This window comes from Electrophorus electricus, chromosome 13 (assembly GCF_013358815.1).
Source record: "Electrophorus electricus isolate fEleEle1 chromosome 13, fEleEle1.pri, whole genome shotgun sequence".
Lineage (NCBI taxonomy): Eukaryota > Metazoa > Chordata > Actinopteri > Gymnotiformes > Gymnotidae > Electrophorus > Electrophorus electricus.
Genome location: NC_049547.1, coordinates 3,312,254 through 3,332,787, shown reverse-complemented (window position 1 = coordinate 3,332,787; position 20,534 = coordinate 3,312,254). Strand labels below are relative to the sequence as shown.

Genomic DNA, 20,534 nt, shown 5'->3' with positions numbered 1-20,534 from the left:
TCCAATGGAAGTAAGATATTTGCCAATTGCTTAATCCTGCTTGCCGCGAAGGTGACAAATCTTATAATTATAATTCATATTCATATTGTGCATGTACATTATTCATATGCATTAACAAGTATGAGCTGTTACTGATTTAATTATTATCATTGTTCACTTTTAACAATTTTTTTACGGACTTTTATTTTGAAATACGTTGCTGTTTGCGGCCGGAAGTCAGTTCTCCTGGACTTAATGTAGCTGTTTCGTGGCTCTGTGGTGGACGCGTGGTGACCTAGAGCAGAGACGAGGATAAGATGACTTTAAACCTCATCATCAACAGTAGCAACCCGCCGTTAGGTAAGCCGCTGCACGCTTTTGAGTAACTCGTTTAGATATTTGCATCTTTGATGTCAAGTGTAAAAAATCCGACATTTGTAGTGATATGCACTTGTGATATGCCAGCTAGCTAAGGCGCAGCGTGAGGAATATTGTGTCGTCGTGGCATAGCGAGTGTGGTAGCTGGAGAGCTTCTCTTGCCAGTATAATCCCAGAACTGCAGTTATCCCATTTTTAATGGGCTTATGCAGTTTGTCTTTAACTGCACAGTTATCAATACTGAAAATGTGCTTGTCAATCCGGCTGGATTGCCCGAACACTCCAGTGCTGCCACCTGTCGGTGAGAAACGGCACTACTGGCTGATGCAAGCGAATGGAAAGGACAGTCAGGTGTAGCTGGTTAGTTTATTATTCTCATGGTTTATTGACAGGTCTCTGACAGAAAGGAAAAAGATCGCACGTTACCTATAAAAAATGGCTTAGCCAGACCGCTGGTGCTTTTGTATATGCACTTGGTCTTAGGCTCACGGGGTCAAGGTGTTGGCCGTGGAATTAAGACTTGGGTACTGTTTATTCATTCATACCCCCTCTATCGTATACTTGATTGTAAATATGAACAGTGTTCCAGCCTCGAGTGTTAGTCACCTGACGTTAGTGAGGTGCTGACTTCGAATGAGATGGCACAATCTGGCAGCAGTTGGCCGTTGCCTGGGGGTTTATTACAACTGAAAGACTAAATGTCAGACAAACCGCTTTAAAATAGCAAAAAGTGAGAATCCCAGGTCATTAGTACCTCTGAGTCTAATGCGTTGTTCAAGGAGCTCTGTGAACTGAAAGCAAATAATTTGGCCCTAAGGCTGTCTGTGCTTAATTTCCAAAACAACTGAAAATAGAGGTCTGTTCTTGTTTGCTGTTGCATGTAAATAAAGTATCTTTTAAACAACTGTACTATGAGTAATGATAAACTGGTTAATGTACTTAAGAGGAGCTCCATTTGATTTTGACAAAAAAGAGGCACTCCCAGTCTCCTCTCCGCTGCAGTGCAGTGGCAGCTGCTACTTTAATTTTCTGACAAATTTCATCTGATCTCACTCAATTGTAAGTCGCTTTGGATAAAAGCATCAGCTAAATGCCGTGAATGTGAATGATCTGCCACACCCTTCTGTTTCTCCCTCTAATGTACATACGCACCATTCTTTACATGCCTTAAGTAAGGTAAGGCATAAGAGTCAGGACTGAGAGAGTCATTAAGTACTTTTTTTATGTTTTCCATTCTGTCTGCTTGTTTGCATCAGCAGGACAAACTTGTATAACCTCTCCAGAACCTTTCACGTCTAAAATGTACCGCTGTGTTGGAAGTTGATAAAGGGTCGTTGGTTACTGACGGTTCACTCTCCGTCTGCAGGGGCACTGTTAGCAGCCGAGCACGTGAAGGGAAGTGTGAGCGTGTCTGTGGAGGAAGGCAGAACCAACAAGCTCATTGTCTCTGAGTGAGTGTTCAAGTGGCCGTGCATGCAGTGAGGTGTGACCAGTGTCCAAACCTGACATTGACCATCCTCACTGGTCCTCATACCAGTTTTAACTAGTAAGAATTCGGTATGGTTGGATGGTCTGGTCGTGCGTTGACTGGAATGCTACAATGCTGACTCACCGTTTTGCTTTTCTTAGCCAGGTACAGTTCAGTGATGTAAACTCCATTACGCGTTATCTGGCCCGCTTGGCTCCAACTCTGGTTCTGTATGGGTCCAGCGTGATGGAGCAAACCGAGGTGAGAGAATGCCGTCATCTCTCACGCGTCCTCCTACAAAAAGAGCCTAAACCGGTGTTACTGAGCCTGTCGCTGTCTCCTGTGCTCCTCTAGGTGGACCACTGGCTGGAGTTCAGCGCCCGGCGTCTCGGCGGAGAGTCTGGCCAGGTCCTCGCCCTGCAGCAGCTGGACGTGGCTCTGGGCTTGCGCACCTTCCTGGTGGGCCACAGCCTGACCCTGGCTGACCTCTGCGTGTGGGCCGCTCTCCAAGGTGAGACTCGATCAGTGCACGATCGCTGCGTTCCGTGGGGGGGGGGGGGGGGGGGGGCAAGTAACTCCCATATCCGTGACGTTGCGTTCTCCCGGTCATGCAGAGAGCAGTGAGTGGCAGGTGGCGCAGGCTCAGCCAGGATCCTTCCCCCACGTGCGCCGCTGGTTCTCGTTCCTGAGCTCTCAAGTGCCCTTCAAGGACGTGGGCAGCAAGTGGGCCAGCAAGCTCACTGCCTGCCAGGCGGCCGTGAGTGCCAAGCAGCGGCTCCTCCCTCATTTTATCATAACGTGGAAAGAGACAGAGTCCATCTGACGTGAGACCGCACGAGAGCGGAAGCGTTTTGAACCATCAGCTTTAACTCGTGCGGCGTTCTTGCCTGTCTTGTGTTTCAGCCTGCGGAGAAGGAGAAGAAGCGGGACGTGGGCAAGTTTGTGGAACTCCCTGGTGCGGAGATGGGCAAAGTGGTGGTGCGATTCCCCCCCGAGGCCAGCGGGTATCTGACGCCAACACCCGGCAGGGGATGCTTCAGCATTTGTCAAGATGCACTCTTCAATTTTTGTGAAATATTCCTGTCTCTCTCTGTGTGTCTGTGTGGGGGTGTGTCCTGTCTGTGTGGGGGGGGGGGGTGTCCTGTCTGCGTGGGCGTGTCCTGTCTCTGCGTGTGGGCGTGTCACATTCGTGACTGCAGGTACCTGCACGTCGGCCACGCCAAAGCCGCTCTGCTCAACCAGCACTATCAGGTCACGTTTAAGGGTAAACTGATCATGCGCTTCGACGACACCAACCCCGAGAAAGAAAAGGAGGACTTTGAGAAGGTGTGGAGCCTCGCGCCTCCTTTTGGGTGGAGACGGCGGCGGCGCCGCCTTCCGCTCATGGCTTTCTGCCTCTTTTTTTAACGATAACTCGTTAGCCCTTTGAGGGCTGTCGGTAAGAGGCTGCGTGTGCCGCAGGTGATCCTGGAGGACGTGGCCATGTTGCAAATTAAGCCGGACCAGTTCACCTACACCAGCGATCACTTCCCCACCATCCAGCGCCTGGCCGAGCAGCTGCTGCAGGAGGGCAAGGCCTACGTGGACGACACGCCGCCCGACGTCATGAAGCAGGAGCGCGAGCAGAGGATGGAGTCGCGGCACCGCAACAACTGTGAGCGCAGTCTGAACCGCGAAAACGCGCCGAGCGTGGGCTTGTGCTGTACTGTGCCGATTTTGGCCTGTCTTGTTTGCCATCAAGTCTCTCTCTCTCTCTCTCTCTCTCTCTCTCTCTCCTCTCTCTCTCTCTCTCCTCTCTCTCTCTCCTCTCTCTCTCTCCTCTCTCTCTCTCTCTCTCTCTCTCTCTCTCTCTCTCTCTCTCTCTCTCTCTCTCTCTCTCTCTAGCCGTAGAGAAGAACATGCAGATGTGGGAAGAGATGAAGGCTGGTACAGACTATGGTCTGACTTGCTGTATGAGAGCGAAGATTGACATGAACTCCAACAACGGGTGCCTGCGTGACCCTACGCTCTACCGCTGCAAGAACATGCCTCACCCTCGCACCGGAAGCACATACAAGTGAGGGAAGCCTCTGCCACACCCTTCGTTCTAAGGACCCTTCTCGTTTTCCTCTGCGAAACACGTTTCGCTGATTAAGTGACTGTTGCACACGCCGCATGCTGAGTCTGAGCGAACGTCAGAACTGGGCGTCACCCATTTCCCTCTCTTTCTCCCCCTCCAGGGTGTACCCCACGTATGATTTTGCCTGCCCCATCGTAGACAGCATAGAGGGTGTGACCCACGCCCTGCGCACCACCGAGTACCACGACCGCGACGAGCAGTTCTACTGGATGATCACCGCCCTGGGTCTGCGCAAGCCCTACATCTGGGAGTACGCCCGCCTCAACCTGAACAACACGCTGCTGTCCAAGAGGAAGCTCACCTGGTTCGTGGACCAGGGATACGTGGACGGCTGGTGAGTCCGCTGCCATACGGTGACGTCGCGGGGGGGAGGGAATAGCTGTGTGCGTGCATGCGGTGTGAACGGTGCCGTCTGTCCGTCCGTCAGGGACGACCCGCGCTTCCCCACGGTCCGGGGGGTTCTGCGGAGGGGGATGACCGTCGAGGGGCTCAAACAGTTCATCGCTGCCCAGGTGCATGAACGCTTATGCTGGACTTTACTTACGTGGCTTTGGTTTTTCTTGGGATGTTCTCACCTTTTTATTTTCTCCTCTTTCCTGTTCTCACTCAGGGTGGATCCAGATCTGTGGTCAACATGGAGTGGGATAAGATCTGGGCATTCAACAAAAAGGTAAATCCTCCCCACACCACCACTCGCCCTTTGCTTGGATAAACCGATCTAAAGTCGAATATGTTGTAAATGTGCTGGTCTGAGATCAGTTTCGCACCGCAGATGAGTACAGCTAAACCAACATTGGGGAGGGGGGAATGATCCGAGGTCAGTACTCCTACAGGGGCTCACAACCCATCAACCATAAACGTGCGTTCTTCGTGCGTTCGTTGTTTGACGTTATTCCAGAGTCTGCCGCTTGCATTAACGTGGGCGTTGGTGAGGGGGCCTGTATTCCTTCAGGCTGGCGTTTGTCCCCGATGCCCTTCATCCTGGCCTTCGGCTCGCATGGCTCCGCCTCCCGTCTGCTCCTCCTCTCATCGTTTCGTCTCATTGTCCTCATTCATTTGCTCCCCCCCCCCCCCCCCGGTCATTCAGGTAGCAAGGGTCTGGCGCGCTCCTCGGAGTGTGTTGCGTCATCCGCATCTCATCATGCCTAAAGCATGGCCCGGGCTCGGTCGCGCTCGCCACCAGATCGGCGCTGCCCTCTCTGCCACGTCTCCCCTCAGTTGCAGCTGGCAGGCAGTTTCCAGCTCCTTCATTATCATTAGCGCCGTGGTCTTCCTCAGTTGCCGCTCTCCTCGGTTTTAAAGGCCTTTTGTTGCTTAGCGCTTTGTATCTCCAGAGAGACCGCACGATTGTCAAGTTTGCGGGTTCTGAATGGAAGCTCTTATTTATTTATTTTTTTTGGTCCTTTTGTGGTGCCCCTAACCGGGTCCTTCGGGCATCAGTGTGACCATAGAGACCGCTGGGTTAACGCCGGGTCCCGCTGTCCGGTTGGCAGCACAGGGGGAGACTGTTCTAGAGCCCCAGGAGCTCATGAAAAACTACGCTTCAAAAACATGTCCCATTCTCTGACCTGACCTCTGACCTCTTGAGCTCTAATGTCCCGTATTCTACATTAAATTGCATCTCGCTCTTCTGTTTCCAAGCTGCCAGTTAGCTGTACAAAGGTACTTGTCTTCGTCCTCGTTTCCCTTCCCTTCCTCACTTTTCTCTTTGCTTTTCTGTCCATGTTGTGTTGTTTCTCTCATGCCATCTTTCTGGCCCCCTTCTCCATACGTGTCCGTCACAGAACGCCCAGACAATGTAGGACCAAGCCTTGTCTAAAGCCTTAACTATATTGTCTGTGTGTTTGGTTTTTTTTTGTTTTTTGTTTTTTCTTTCTTTCTTTCTTTCTTTCTTCAGTGGGCGTTACGTTATCCGTCTTTCGGGCGATTACAGCGGACACCTGTAGTACCACAGCTTGGCGTTCCCCAGCACACGTGTTTGCCTCCTCGGGCACCCCCCTTTTCACATAGCTTCTGGAAGATTCCACACACCACTGCGTTCCATGATGCTTAACATTCAGAGCCGTTTAGTTATTTTGTAATTATATCCACAAATATTTTGGCCTTCTGTGGCGATTTTACAGCCCCATGTGAAAACTCGGCTGATTGTTGAGTCCCCAGGTGTGAACGCTGATGTAACCCTGTGGAACCTGGAGTGCTTGAGCCTCTGTAGCTCATTTTTAATTTCGGTAAAACACACAATAGCCCAGTTTTTCCCTGCAGTCCACCTCCTTTTCTCCATCATGTCTTCCTCTCCTCCTCTCAATTTCAGTTATTTTCCCCCCCATGTGTGTTCGAGAGCCTTAGTGGGACTTTTATTTTGGAACTTGGTTGGTTGGGAGACTTTTTTTTTTTTTTTTTCTTCCCTCCTCCCCCTTTTCTCTTGCTGTGGCGAGACTCTGAATTCACTGGGTGTCCCGTTTCCTTCCCCTGTCACCCTTTCTTTCGCTCTTTCTCTGCTGTAGGTCATTGACCCGATAGCTCCCAGATACACTGCGCTGCTGAGCTCACAGGTTGTTCCCATCTCCGTTCCCGGAGCCAAGGAGGAAATGAAGGAGGCAGCCAGACACCCCAAGGTAAGCAGCACCCACCAGCTCTGTGCAGCGCGTCACTTCCAATAAATGGTGTCCTCGTGCTGCATTTGCTGTGTGTGTTTTTGCTTCTCTGTGTAGAACACTGACGTAGGGATGAAGCAGGTGTGGTATGGACCAAAAGTGTTTGTAGAAGGAGCTGACGCGGAGACCTTCACTGAGGGAGAGGCCGTCACCTTCATCAACTGGGGCAACATCATCATCACCAAAATCCACAGGTAAAATCCTCCAGTGCATCCACTCTGCACCCGATCAAAACATGACATTTAAAGGATCTCCACACAACATCGGTTAGCAATAAATACTAAATTAGCTGGGAGAATTTGTGATCATTTGCATTACACTACATTAACTAGCGTTTGTGGTATTTCATTAATGATGACCTGCATTGGCCCTGAGGAGGGAAGGTTCCCTTTAAACTGCTGTACGTTTGGTGATTCAGCCATAATCAGAAGCATGAAAAACAGGGATAAAGTAGTTAGGTTGAGACCCGAGGCCCTGTGTTTTTGTTTTTTTCTCTTGCCCTGGGACCCTCTAGAGACAGCAGCGGAGCCGTCTCGTCTCTGGAAGGCCGTCTGAACCTGGAGAACACCGATTACAAGAAAACCACAAAGATCACCTGGCTGGCCGACACCCCACGTGCGCCCTTCACCCCCACGGTGTGCGTCACCTACCAGCACCTCATCAACAAACCTGTGCTCGGCAAGGATGACGACTTCAAGGACTACATCAACAAGAACAGCAAGGTGTGTGTTGGCCTTGACCCCGGAAGTACCGTTCCAACCGTGTCGTTACACGCACGCAATCTGGCGTCTGGCCGAATTCCCGGAGCTCATTAGATGGTGCACTGGGGGCGTGTTTGGCTCGTGCTGATGTGGGGGCTGTTCTGCTGTGTGTTCAGACGGAGGAGAAGATGCTTGGAGATCCTTGCCTGAAGGACCTGAGGAAGGGTGACATCATCCAGCTACAGAGGAGGGGCTTCTACATCTGCGACCAGCCCTATGAACCAGTCAGGTCGGTGTTTCCTCACGACTGCCGGAACAGTTTGTAGCATCAGTAAGCTTGCAGCTCACTCTACGTTTTTAAACTGTTCGTGGAAATCTAACTTGGTGGCTTTGGCCCACTCGTCTAGTCCTCACAGCTGTAAGGAGAGTCCCTGCGTCCTGCTCTACATCCCGGATGGCCACACCAAGGAGATGCCCACGGCTGGCTCCAAGGACAAGACCAGGAACCAGTCCACCCCCAAACCCGTGAGCGCTCCCTCCGTTGCCAGCTGGCTCGTGTGCTCTCCTCTCTCCCATACTGATACGACGTTAGGAAATAACGCAGGCCCTCTATGGCCCTGTGTGTCCTCAGGTAAAGACTGAGCCAACCTCCCCAGGCCAGTCCACGCCGGCTCCGGCACCCAGCCCTGTACCGGCATCCCCGGGAGATTGTTCTGCCCTGCTGTCCAGCGTCATGGCTCAGGGAGACCTGGTCCGGCAGCTGAAGACGGACAAGGCGTCCAAAGAGCAGGTGGACCAGGCCGTAAAGCATCTCCTGGCCCTGAAGGCCGAGTTCAAGCAGCTGACTGGGCAGGACTACAAGCCTGGCATGGCCCCTCCTACGTCTCCGGTGCAGACGAGCCCCGCCCCAGCAGCTGCTAGCCCAAACCCCGCCTCGTCTTGCCCCTTCACCTGCGTCGCCGAGCAAGGAGAACTCGTGCGGAAACTGAAGACCGAGAAAGCGCCCAAGGTCCGAACCTCTGTGGATGTCTGTGTAGGCTCATCCGTTAGAATGGACGTTTCTGACGTCAACACGTTTTCTTTGCTTTTCTTACAGGAGCAAATAGATGCAGCGGTCAAACAACTCTTGGCTCTAAAAGCTCAGTTTAAGCAGCTGACTGGGCAGGACTACAAACCAGACATGGCCCCTCCCTCCTCAGCGCACACACAGCCCGCCCCCTCGACACACACTCCCCCCGCTGACGTATATGGACAAGTTGCAGAACAGGGAGAGCTGGTCAGGAAGCTGAAATCGGAGAAGGCACCAAAGGTCAGTTCCAGACCTGATTTGGGAAATTGGAAATTTTGGATTGGATTTTCCACAGATTACTACCATACTAATATTTCATTTTTTTACTTTTCTATTAATCAAACAATCTGGACAATTCTTGAGCGATTATGCCCTCTCTACAGTAGTTTTAGTAGGAGTGTCGGACCTTAAGTACGCAGTGGAGAACTCGGACCGTGCGTGTGCGAGTGCGTGTGCGTGCAAGTGTGACCTTTTGAGTCTTCCCCATGCCATCCCCCACAGGAGCAGATCGATGCTGCCGTGAAGCAGCTTCTGGCTCTGAAGGTGGAGTATAAGCAGCTGACCGGCCAGGACTACAAACCAGGAGCTTCACCAGTCAGCACAGCCCCAGCAACCCCCGTGCAGGCTGCGTCCAGCCCTGCAGGGGTCAGCCCTGCCGCCAGCAGCTGCCCAGGGGACATCTACAAATGTGTGTCCCAGCAAGGAGATCTCGTGAGGAAACTGAAATCGGAGAAAGCTCCCAAGGTTCATTTTCTTAAGTCTTTTTAGCACTACCTCAGTTCTTCATGTTGCGACTGTGTATTTTGTAAACAAACACAAGTTATGTGTGTTTTTTTTCAAAAATGTAAAACCTTTTTTTAAAAAAAAAAAATTCTTACAGGATCAGGTAGACGATGCTGTTAAACAGCTATTGGCTCTAAAGGCTGAGTATAAGAAGCAGACTGGTCAGGAGTACAAGCCGGGCGTGGCTCCCAGCACTGGCCCCGCCCCTGCGCAGGCTGGGCCTATCAGCCCTGTCCCGCCCGAGTCCAGCTCCTCCCCTCAGGCGCAGGCACTGTATGCTCAGGTATCTCAGCAAGGCGAGCGAGTAAGGCTTCTTAAAGCAGAGAAGGCCCCCAAGGCAAGTCCCTTCCACCATTCACCTTGACATCTCCACTCTGAAGTGGGACAAATCTTTTATGTGAATAGTTGTATAATCTTTATATTACTTTATATTACTTCTTGGTTATGATATGATGTGATACAATCTTTATTGTCAGAATCCTTCAAAACCTAGGCATCTCACAACAGCTCCTCGCACAAATTCACACCCCACAGAACATTTTATACATAATTACAATATAACACACTTACACACTCCACAGAACACCCTAAACGTGATTGCCACCAAACACTTATACACTCCACAGAACACCTTAAACTTAATTACAACAAAGCACGCTTACACCCTCCACAGAACACAATAGCACATTTGATCTCTCTGCTACCTGCAAAAAAAAATCACAATACACTTTTCCAGAAATATTACATCTTAGAAATATTGTGTGTTTATGCTTCTAAACTAAAGTATTCATTTATTAAGCATCCGGACTGATTTAAGGTATAATGGAGTTCTTTTATCTATTTGGTCTCTTTCTTGGAGCTCTGAAGATATTTATTTAAAGGCAGAAAACTGTATTTACAATGTAGCATGTAATGAATTAGATAAAATGCTACTCATTAGTATTTCCATGGTCTTGTTTTGGAGCATGTTGGTACAAGTTAGAAAGTGTAAAACTGCAATGCAATCTGGCCATTAGCCCCTAGAGAATGAAGAAAGTGTTGTACCTGATTACAAATAAACTCAATAAGAACATCCTATGGTGTGTTTGTCTATACATACACCGAGATATTTGTAGGATATCACCTGTTTAATTTGCACATTGTAAATTGTTACAGGGGATGGATATAAATCTGGGGAGGGTCCTGAAATAACTTCTGCAGTCCTTTCTGTTTTAATAGTGAGTGCTTTTTGGCCATACCAGTCTGCTACCCTGGTACCACTCTGGTGAAATGAATCCATACCTTCCTAATCCGTTAAAAGTCCTAGTAAGAAGAGTAGTCAAATAATTTTAAAATAGGTGTTTGATTCTTGTGTTTGCAGTCATTGGTACATTGGTACAAAAAGAAAAAAGGAGAAATAACTTTCTTAAAAATTGGTGTAATAGCTTACCAATAACAGGAATTATGTGAGTATGGAAAGCTGGAAAATTATTTGCGAAACTGGAGGCAATTCAAAAGATTTGAAAACAAACGCACTAACATTATCTAATAATTTTCCTTATACTGATTCGTCAAAACGTTATCATTAGCATGCCCTGTCAAATTCTATCCATCTATTCTATCTATCCTAACCTTAACTGTTCTTCTATACAGATAGCTTGGTATTTTGCTCTTACAACTGTCCCATTACCCTTTCTCTCCTGGATTTGAGTCGGGACGGCCATGACAAAGCATCCTCCTCTGGTTGTTGGTATAGGAGCAGGTAGAAACAGCAGTGAAGACCCTGCTAGAGCTGAAGGGCCAGTACAAAGCCCTCACTGGGGAGGAGTACAAGCCGTTGAACACCCCAGGAGCCCTCAGGGACCACGGAGCAGCGGACAAGAGCCGCAAGGAGCGGGAGAACACGTCTGAGAAACAAGGAGGAGGTGGCCGCAGGCAGCAGAAGGGAGGAGAGAAGCCCCAGCAGAGTCAGGAGCGAGGAGCAGGAGGAGCAGGAGAAGGCCAGGGGCCCAAGAAACAGACACGGTATGAGGGAGAGACGGCGAGATGATCGAGGCTTGAAATTACGGTTCAATCGGCATCAGCTCTGCACACTAAATGAGAGAACTGCTATTTTCTTGCCCTTAATAAGTCACTGATGAGAAGAGGTTGAGAGTGATTACGTGGATGGAGATTTGAGAAAGTTTTGCAGTTGATTTAGTACTGCCAGAACTGGTTAGAACCTCCAAGACCAAATCTCAAGCAGTGCATTCATGTCTGACTCTTTCATTCAGATTATGCGCTGTGCTTGAGTACAGGATCATAAGTACAAGATGACTAGCAGTATAGCAATTAAAAAGAAGTCAGAGAAGTATCCAAGTCTTTAAGACTAATGCGGACATGAAAAGGAGGGAAAGCGAGAAGCCAAAAGCAGAAATGGCACTGCAGCATCGAGACCAGGTGGCTGTTAACCTTACGATGGTATGGAGATCCAGTATTTGCAGGTTAACCCATTCTCATGTCTTCTGTCTTTGCCCTGTAGGTTAGGGCTTGAGGCAAAGAAAGAGGAAAATCTGGCTGAATGGTACTCACAGGTGAGCGATGAGTGGCTGTGTGGTAGTTCGTTAGTCATTGAATGAACGTTGTACATGCTACAAGACATTCCTGTCTTCTTATGATACTTCCAGCGTTCGTGTGTCATCACCTGTACAGAAATCAATTTGTCACCCTTTCATGTGTTTGAATTCTGCCCGTCTCCAGGTGATCACCAAGGCAGAGATGATTGAGTACTATGATGTCAGTGGCTGCTATGTTCTGAGGCCCTGGGCGTATGCTATCTGGGAGAGCATCAAAGACTTCTTTGATGGGGAGATCAAGAAGCTGGGAGTAGAGAACTGCTACTTCCCCATGTTCGTCTCTCAGGCAGCGCTGGAGAAGGAAAAGACTCACATTGCCGACTTCGCTCCCGAGGTATGGAAGATGAGTTTGGAAGAAGTCTCAACTGCAAGTCTCGGAGGGAGGACTCGTATTCTGACGTTCCCCTTCTCTGCCTAGGTTGCATGGGTAACGAGGTCAGGCAAAACCGAGCTAGCAGAGCCTATCGCCGTGCGTCCTACCAGTGAGACAGGTCACGACAGTTACATGACCCGGTATACCTTTGAAATCAGAAATACCTTGGCTTTTGTTTGCTTCTCTCACAGATGATTATTTGATCTGTTGTAGTGATGTACCCAGCCTATGCCAAATGGGTCCAGTCCCACAGAGATCTGCCAATAAAGCTCAACCAGTGGTGCAACGTTGTGGTGAGTTTCAGTCTGTAGGCTGACAAATTTCTGTAAAATTAAAATTCGGTGGACCAGCCAGAGCTAATGTATCCCTTCTCTCTCACACACACTCGCTTTCTCTCAGCGGTGGGAGTTCAAACACCCCCAGCCCTTTCTAAGGACCAGGGAGTTCCTTTGGCAGGAAGGACATACAGCCTTCGCCACCCAGGAAGAGGCTGTAGAGGAGGTTGGACTTTAGCCTAACATGCTACTGCAGTTACGCATGTACACAACACTTCCTTACATTTTGCAAACGTACGTATCAACAGGTGATGCAGATCCTGGACCTGTATGCGCGGGTATATGAGGAGCTGATGGCCATCCCTGTGGTGAAAGGCAGGAAGACGGAGAAGGAGAAATTTGCAGGCGGAGACTACACCACAACAATAGAGGCCTTCATCTCGGCTAGTGGCAGAGCCATTCAGGTCTGTGCTCCCAGATCAGACTCACTGGAATCTAGCTTAAGCAGACATTCCATATTCAGGAAAGATCTGCAATGTTGATTGCTCCTTTTTTTTTTTTTTTTTTTTTTTTTTTTTTTTTTGTAATTATTTAATTTCTCCTTTTAAAAAATATTTGATTTTCAGATACTCTAAAAAGTATGTCTGCAGGCCAGTATTGTTGTTATTAAACCCAAGAGCCCAAGAGGGCTGTTAATAATAATAATAATAATAATAATAATAATAATAATGTTATTATTATTATTATTATTATTATTTTTGTTTTAATTTATTTATTTTTATTATTTTTTTAAATGTTTTAGGGTGCTACATCACACCACCTGGGCCAGAACTTCTCCAAGATGTTTGAGATTGTCTTTGAGGATCCCAAGAAGCCTGGCGAGAAGCAATTGGCCTATCAGAATTCCTGGGGAATCACCACCCGCACCATCGGAGTCCTGACCATGGTACACGGAGACAACATGGGCCTGGTGCTGCCACCCAGAGTGGCCTGTCTGCAGGTACAAACACAGCCTGCACTCAAAGCTGTTCATCTCAGCGTTTCTGAAATTATTGTCCCTACCGCCAGCTACGTCACCACCTCGCTGCTTCTTCTCCATTCTTGTCTCAGGTGATCATCATTCCCTGCGGCATCACGGCCTCTCTGCCCGAGGCAGAGAAGGAGCTGCTTTTGAGTCAGTGCACCAAGTACCTTTCCAGGCTGCAGAAGGCCAACATCAGGGTGAAGGGCGACCTCCGAGATAACTACTCACCCGGCTGGAAATTTAACCACTGGGAGCTGAAGGTGCGTTTTTGCCTGATGGCCTAACGTGGTGCCGAATGGGCCTTGGAGGAACCACTGCTTTGTACCTGCTCTTCCGTTTGGACCTGTACTCCTCCAAATTCTTTATTTCTTGAACCCAGGGTGTGCCAATTCGCTTGGAGGTTGGGCCTAAGGACCTGAAGCAAGGCCAGTGTGTGGCAGTGAGAAGAGACACAGGAGAGAAGGTTGTCCTACCAGATGCTGAGACAGAGAAGATGATCAAGCTCTTGCTAGAGGAAATCCAGGACAACCTCTTCAAACGGTAACACGCGTGTACATGTATGCAGAACCTCTCTGTTGATGGGTTTTAAAACTGATCCTCTTGATTGCTTCATTTCTTTTGCTTTGCCTTTTGCAGAGCCTCTGTTGATCTGAAGGAACACATGGTGGCAGCAGACACTATGGATGAGTTCCAGAAAGAACTGGATCAGGGAAAGGTGGGGGGGGGGGGGCACAGTGGTTAAACTGAACTTGTTTATGGTTAAGTTGAATTTGAATCTTATTAGGGTGTGGCCAGAACTTATTGTACAAGTCACTGAGTTTTACTACTGTTTCACAGATTGTGCAGATCCCTTTCTGTGGAGGTATTGAGTGTGAGGACTGGATAAAGAAGACCACAGCGAAGTAAAAGACTACTTCATCTTCAGCTTAAACAAAGCCAACTTGCAGTCCTTAGTTACAGTCATGTGTAAACTCATGCTGTTCTGCCATGTTATAGAGGCATCTTGTGGCAGGGTTGAGACTAATACTTCATTTGGCCCACAGGGATCAGGACCTGGAGCCAGGTGCACCCTCGATGGGGGCCAAGAGCCTGTGCATCCCTTTCCGCCCCCTAAAGACCCTCCAGCCAGGCCAGATGTGTGTCAGCGGCAAAGAGCCAGCCCAGCACTACACCTTGTTTGGGCGCAGTTACTAAGAAAGCAGGGCCTTGCCATAGCTCCTCACCCACATCCACGCCGAAACAGCGCCTGACCCATCCTAGAAAGTCTGAAGCACTAACAGGAAACGCTGTAACCTACATCCTCTGCTGCCAAGTCGGAAAATCAGTCAACACCACCGTGCTGGAGACCTCTGTTGTGCTGAGGAAAGCTCTCCTCTCATCTGGCTACTCTCAGGACATACAGTTGTAATGTATAGCCACACATTTACAGTTATGAGGTATAGAGGCAGTGATAACTACCTGGTTTCTGTTACCATGATTCAGCTGTGCTAAAATATAAACCCCTGTACATCTTTGTCCCTAGCACTAAAATAATCCAATCCTTGTAATCTGTAATGTTCAGGTAGTGCTCAGTCCAACCTGAAACTTGTACTTAATAAAGGGATTGTTTATTTCTACCTTGTTCGATGGGTTTATCGTGTTTTATCTCGGAATTGTTGACTTTGATTGCTTGGACAAATACAGACAGCATACATCTGCATAGGAGGGGAAACCACGTTAGAATGGCAGATTTTCTGCTGGGTAATACTTAAACCTCCTGCATCACACGTAGCTAGCACGTGGCCGTGGCTATTTCGTTAGATTGGGGAAAATATTAAATGCAGATTATAAAATATTTTACAGGGTATCGGTTACGGAGAGGAGACCAAAGTGAGTCGCACGTCATCTAGTGTCCATACTGGGCCATGACGGCCGACGCCATATTAGCACAACAATAAAAACGTACAGCCGGCCATCCGGTTTGGTCTGTGGTTCCTCAGTACCAGGTTAGGTTAAATAAGATACTACTGCCCGCACAGGGGTAAATGATTCCGACCGATGCTTTGAACAATTTACGTATTTAACGTGCTCTAGCGACACCTTGAACCATTCATTCGTCCTTCCTGACCAAGTGCACCGTCAAAGTGACCTCTAAGCTGAGCGCCGTGGACAGCCGAAGTAAAGCACACACGGGTGATGTGGACGGAAAGAACAGAGTCGAACCCCACCACGGTTACATTCGTCATCTAGGCTGGCGTTACCTCGACCTACGCTGATAGTCCTTACAAATCTATAATAATACCAACATAGAGCGAACCGCACTGAAACGAGGGATGTGTCTCCCAAGACGGTTCTGTGTCCGTCACACCTGTGCAGGTGGGTTCGGTTCGTCGTGACCGACGCATTCACGCTTTGCTCCGCCTGTTTGGTTTTGCGTCAGAGCAGTGCGGAAGCGTTTACCTGGTTTAGTCGTTAAAATTATCCAGAAAAAAAAAACCCAATCCAAACTGCGGCTGTCTTTTCCGACGAAAAGTATATATCAATTCAGCTCTTTCCTTGTGTCTTATGGTTTCACATGAAAATTCATTTTTGATTGATTTGGGAGCGAGTGAAGTAAGTTTTCTTCACCAGCATGGAAGTCTTAATTTTCTCACGTTTAGTTGGTTAGATGTTGGTGGGTTAGTTGTGCTATTTTGACTATTTTGCTTTTTTTTTTTTTTTAATTGTGGCTGTATTTATCGTAATTTAACAGGACTAGCAGTATTCTTACATGCCGTTGTTATCTCAGCTCCGTTTCTGTTTAGTAAAGCTGTTTAGATTCTGGTTAAAAAAAAGGTTATACTATGAAGTGTAGTTCAGTGTGTCACTAAAATGTTCTCCATGATCCCCAGATTCTTCAGTCTTGTATTCCTGGAAATCTAAAAGCCATGCAGCAGCTCACGAAGCCACTGGAAGGAAGCATCTCTCATCAGGCTCACGGCTGTAACACAATAGGGACTTCCTGATGGTTTTTGTTGTTGCTACTGTTGTTTTTAATGAAAAGAGACACAGCTGCCCACAACGTCATACTCATGTTTTGCTGTTGAACGGAAAGTGTACCATTTAGGTTAAAAAAGAACTGGCTTAACTGTCTACAATGAAGAGCTCAGATTTGAAGAAGTGTTTCTGAATGTGTGATAACACCTAATGAAGTTCTGTTTTTTTGGGTGGTGGGGAGGGGTTTTGTTTGTTTTTTGACCTGGCGAAGAGAGAACTGGAATAGGAAGGCAGGCATGAGAAGACTTCAGCTAGTACTAAAGACTGAGGATAACTGTGAATCTTTTGTAATGGTCGATTGGATTCTGAGCTGAGTAGCAAAGAGCAACGTATCTGTGATGAGTGAATGCCCAGCAGTGGACCGCCTCAGTGGGGAGGCTTTTCAGGGCTGTGGTGGGTTTGAGGAGTGGACCGCCTATAACTCTGGACACTGGCAAGAGGCTCAGAGACAGAGTAACTGTTTTGACGACTGGAACTGCTTCCATGGTAATGTCAGCAAAAATGAGGAACCAGCACACCTGTCATCTCACGAAACAAGAACTTCTGGCCAGGAACATAAGGTAATTATTCAGTGGGTACTTCTGTTTCTGTTCATGTTACAATACTAAAAACACATACCTGCATTTCTTTTGTGTTAAATGTTGTTATAAATGTGGGTGTTAACCTAAAGAGAGGTTATCACTTAAATATCTGGCTTATTAAAGTGCATGTATGCAGGTGGAGAACGCTCACATGATCAACACTTGGTTTGTGTTCCACGATTGCTTCAGCGATGAGGAGACGGTGAATGATGACGACACGGTGGAGATCTCGCCACTGTCCCAACTCATATATGGGTCTGCACACACACCTTCTCGGCAGGTTGCTCTGTCAAGGTACCATTACAATAACCTTGCACCGTGGCACCTAAAATACCCTCTAGACACTTCAGTTCCACCTTGCCACCAAAAAAAATCATGCTGTGGCCAGGTCTGTGCTTTCTTTAGCATTTTTTTTCCCTCCGACATTTGCCTGCCTAGTGGCTCTGTCAGCTAACAGCCCATATGTTCAAGCACGTTTTGTGGATGATTTGCAGAGGTTGTGTGTGTTTGTGTGTGTGTGTGTTCAGAGAGATATTTTGGAGAGCCTGTGCACACACTGTGTTTGGCACCATCTACCATTCTCCTCAGGCCTCTGGATTCAGTGTGCTGACTTAGGCACACCAATGAGGATATATATTCAAGAAACCTATTTTATACTTTCCTCATTATTCCTAATTATTTTGAATTCACCATATTTAATATCTAAAGTCTCTCTCTCTGTCTCTCCTTCTGCCTTTCTCTCTTTCTCGCTCTCATTCACTTATTCTCTCTCACACACACATACATACATACACACACACTCATTTCCAGGGAGGCTGTCAGCCTGTGCCATCAGATGTTGTGTGAACTAGAGGTCCCGAGTCTCAAAGGTCCCAAACCCAACTTGCATTCCCAAAAGCTGTTGATCAACACACTGCAGCGTAAACACTCAGACGTGCACAATTTACAGGTAAGTGGATACAGAGCAGGTAAATTAACAATTTGGTTCAACCTAGTTTGACTACTAACCTGTGACACATGATGACCAAAGAGGAGATGTGGCTTACTGGGGCAGATTTTGTATATTGGCAGTTTAGTCTTTGTGCAAAGGTTTGGTTAAGATAAAAACAGTTTGGACAGAAAAAGATGGACCATAAACAGGGTTAGTTTTATATGTATCCACTGGAGGCTACAAGAATACTCACACGAGTCCACAGCTCAGCCACATGGAAGTAAATAGCCTGGTGTCATTATTTTCAGACCACTGATTTCCCAGACGTGGATTTTGAGGAGCCTGAAAGATCCCCGGCAGCTCTTATCCAAACTAAGGTAAGTGTGAGGTGTGTGTTTTGACTGAGAGAAAGAGAACATAGTGACAAGAAAGCAATTGAAGGCAAATAGCGTAAACGGCCAAGTTGGGGAGTAAATTTGTAACTCCGTTAACCTCCGGCTCTGTCTGTAGCTAGTGGCGCCCACGCAGTGTCAGAACGCACCTGGATTCTTCTACCAGATCTCCCACCAGTGGCTCAGTCGACACAGTTTGAGACTACTGCCCCATCAGGAGAAGAAAGAGCAGCTTCAGTGAATTAAATACAACATGCAGGCAGCCTCTTTCACTGAGATATGGATATATGCACATCATCATTAGATCTGTACTCCCTGGGAATGCAAAAATGGGAATATCAACATGCAAATACACTAACATCTGCATGGAAATGTGGCTTGATCTCCAGGCTTATGCTATTTAAAAGCTTCTTTAAGGAACAGTCTGTTACATGGGAGTTTGGAGTTCACTGAAAGAAGATAAAATTTGCTTGTTGAGCTTGGTGCTCGGCCTAGTTTGTGTCCACAAAATTGATTACAGAACAAGTCAGGTCAGGACATAAACTCCTTACCCAAAACAGGCCGTGAGAAAGCATGACTGTACCACAGACGCATATCTATATGAAGAACAGTACTTTATTATACATTATTATTGTGGTTGTTTATTAATATTATTAACAATGTCCGGGCTCCACTTATATAAGCAGTAGCACTAATACAAGTTTCCACTCTGTGCCTTTAAATATGGTTATGCTGAACACACAATAACTGAAGAATTGTGACAGTGACTGATCATTTTTAAATTAATAATGAGTCAAAGATCAAATATACTTGAACATGCTCTACTTTGTACTTGGAAAAATATTATATAAAGCACAAGTAATGTTCAACACTGATATAAACTATGAAGCTTTTCAGCCTGTTGTGTTTATATATTTATATATATATATATTTATATATATATTTATATATATATTTATATATATATATATATATTTATATATATATATATATATTTATATATATATATATATATAAAATGTGCACCTGAATATTATTTTCAATTTTGCCAGGATAAAGTTACTCATGTATGATTTCATAATACTCTGTTCTGGGTTAATATGGCTGTGTTTTACAGTATAAAAACATTCTTCAAAAAAACAAGTAGATTAAAAGGTATTTAAAAGTATCCCAAGTTTCCTCTGATTCAATCACAATGTGGGAATAAAGTTAATAACGTTTATGATTAATTCTCTATCCTAATCAAATATTTGTCTGTAAAATAAGGGGGTTCATAAAAATGTGTATTTGTTGATTTGAAGATGTAAATATGACCATTCTTCATGTCTTTTTTTAGTATGTGATTTAGTTCCATAGCTTTGACAATGTAATGTGTGACAGCACTTAATCCTACAAACAGGTCTTAAAGAGAGAGCTTACGTGCTAACATTATTAGCTCATAAATGCTAGGGTTTGTGAACCTGAGGTAACCTTGTGCCACAAAGACCAAGATGAACAGAGATTCCCATGAGTAAATTTACAACATTTAGCTGATGCTTTTATCCAAAGCAACTTACAATTATGACTGAGTACAACTTGAGCAATTGAGGGTTAAGGGTCTTGCTCAGGGGCCCAAAATTGGCTACTTGAACTGGCAACCTTCTGATTACAAGTCAAGTATCTTAACCACTGAGCTAGTGAATAATGTATATGTAAATAAATCAATACAAAGCATACACTGAGTCATACCACTTTATCAATGCCATTCAGAAACCGTCTCAGTCACGCTACAATTTATATATTCCACCAATTACGTATGATCCATGCAAGAATATGATTCACAAAGTTTTTTAAAAAATTTTTCTTCACATTCTGTATTGTATAAATTATTTGTATGATGTAAGAAATTGCTTAATTGCCCAACAGCATTAAAGCCTAGAGTAGTAAGCAAACCACTGTATGTTTCTGGACAACCTATGAATAACCTTAGAATTTGTGCACGTATATATACAATGAACAGACAGTATTGGTGTATTTGCAAATGTTTCTTACTTTATTTCAAGGAATACTGTTCATATATGACCTGCTGGAATCCATGCTGTCCAGCAACCAATCCCAGTCATTAATAATACAAAGTGGCATGGCCGTAAGAGATTCATGAGGGGCTTATGTAAATGAAACTTAATCCACATCCCAGTGCAACATCACTATAATGAGTG

General features: G+C 46.5%; 2 protein-coding genes and 1 non-coding gene across 6 annotated transcripts; all 3 read left to right on the top strand.

Moving 5' to 3' along the window:
- Positions 1–229: 229 nt before the first annotated feature.
- eprs1 (glutamyl-prolyl-tRNA synthetase 1) lies at positions 230–15,038 on the top strand. 2 transcript variants are annotated; one of them, XM_027004826.2, is made up of 35 exons: positions 230–339; positions 1,724–1,808; positions 1,987–2,086; positions 2,180–2,336; positions 2,440–2,582; positions 2,729–2,829; positions 3,025–3,151; positions 3,287–3,479; positions 3,710–3,881; positions 4,045–4,278; positions 4,372–4,456; positions 4,555–4,614; positions 5,586–5,606; positions 6,449–6,559; positions 6,656–6,792; positions 7,113–7,320; positions 7,476–7,588; positions 7,707–7,824; positions 7,931–8,308; positions 8,396–8,608; positions 8,870–9,112; positions 9,249–9,488; positions 10,887–11,155; positions 11,652–11,703; positions 11,870–12,079; positions 12,164–12,236; positions 12,332–12,411; positions 12,518–12,619; positions 12,702–12,857; positions 13,196–13,393; positions 13,504–13,677; positions 13,797–13,957; positions 14,054–14,132; positions 14,255–14,319; positions 14,461–15,038. In XM_027004826.2, exons 1-35 carry the CDS (start codon positions 297–299, stop codon positions 14,609–14,611), a joined length of 5,052 nt encoding a protein of 1,683 aa, XP_026860627.2. In that variant the 5' UTR covers positions 230–296; the 3' UTR covers positions 14,612–15,038. The 2 variants fall into 2 exon arrangements, with proteins under 2 accessions (XP_026860627.2, XP_026860628.2); XM_027004827.2 differs by lacking the exon at positions 5,586–5,606.
- On the top strand, positions 11,298–11,430 carry LOC113574158. The gene has a single exon (XR_003410289.1). It is a non-coding gene; the product is annotated as a small nucleolar RNA SNORA47 (small nucleolar RNA).
- A 333-nt stretch (positions 15,039–15,371) lies between the features above and the next one.
- On the top strand, positions 15,372–19,229 carry si:dkey-229e3.2. 3 transcript variants are annotated; one of them, XM_035532952.1, is made up of 6 exons: positions 15,372–15,772; positions 16,288–16,992; positions 17,203–17,307; positions 17,824–17,962; positions 18,253–18,321; positions 18,455–19,229. In XM_035532952.1, exons 2-6 carry the CDS (start codon positions 16,916–16,918, stop codon positions 18,575–18,577), a joined length of 513 nt encoding a protein of 170 aa, XP_035388845.1. In that variant the 5' UTR covers positions 15,372–15,772; positions 16,288–16,915; the 3' UTR covers positions 18,578–19,229. The 3 variants fall into 3 exon arrangements, with proteins under 3 accessions (XP_035388845.1, XP_026860647.2, XP_026860648.2); XM_027004846.2 differs by having other exon boundaries at positions 17,150–17,307; XM_027004847.2 differs by having other exon boundaries at positions 17,137–17,307.
- The last annotated feature ends 1,305 nt before the right edge of the window (positions 19,230–20,534 follow it).

What these genes read in the sequence shown, in the direction of transcription:
- eprs1 (XM_027004826.2), top strand. Translation starts at nt 297, where the DNA reads ATGACTTTAAACCTCATCATCAACAGTAGCAACCCGCCGTTAG. An exon ending in GCGTGATGGAGCAAACCGAG is followed by an intron (nt 2,087 to 2,179) that starts GTGAGAGAATGC and finishes GTGCTCCTCTAG; the next exon opens with GTGGACCACTGGCTGGAGTT. An exon ending in TCACTGCCTGCCAGGCGGCC is followed by an intron (nt 2,583 to 2,728) that starts GTGAGTGCCAAG and finishes CTTGTGTTTCAG; the next exon opens with CCTGCGGAGAAGGAGAAGAA.
- si:dkey-229e3.2 (XM_027004846.2), top strand. Translation starts at nt 16,771, where the DNA reads ATGAGTGAATGCCCAGCAGTGGACCGCCTCAGTGGGGAGGCTTTTCAG. An exon ending in CTTCTGGCCAGGAACATAAG is followed by an intron (nt 16,993 to 17,149) that starts GTAATTATTCAG and finishes GCATGTATGCAG; the next exon opens with GTGGAGAACGCTCACATGAT. An exon ending in CGGCAGGTTGCTCTGTCAAG is followed by an intron (nt 17,308 to 17,823) that starts GTACCATTACAA and finishes ACTCATTTCCAG; the next exon opens with GGAGGCTGTCAGCCTGTGCC.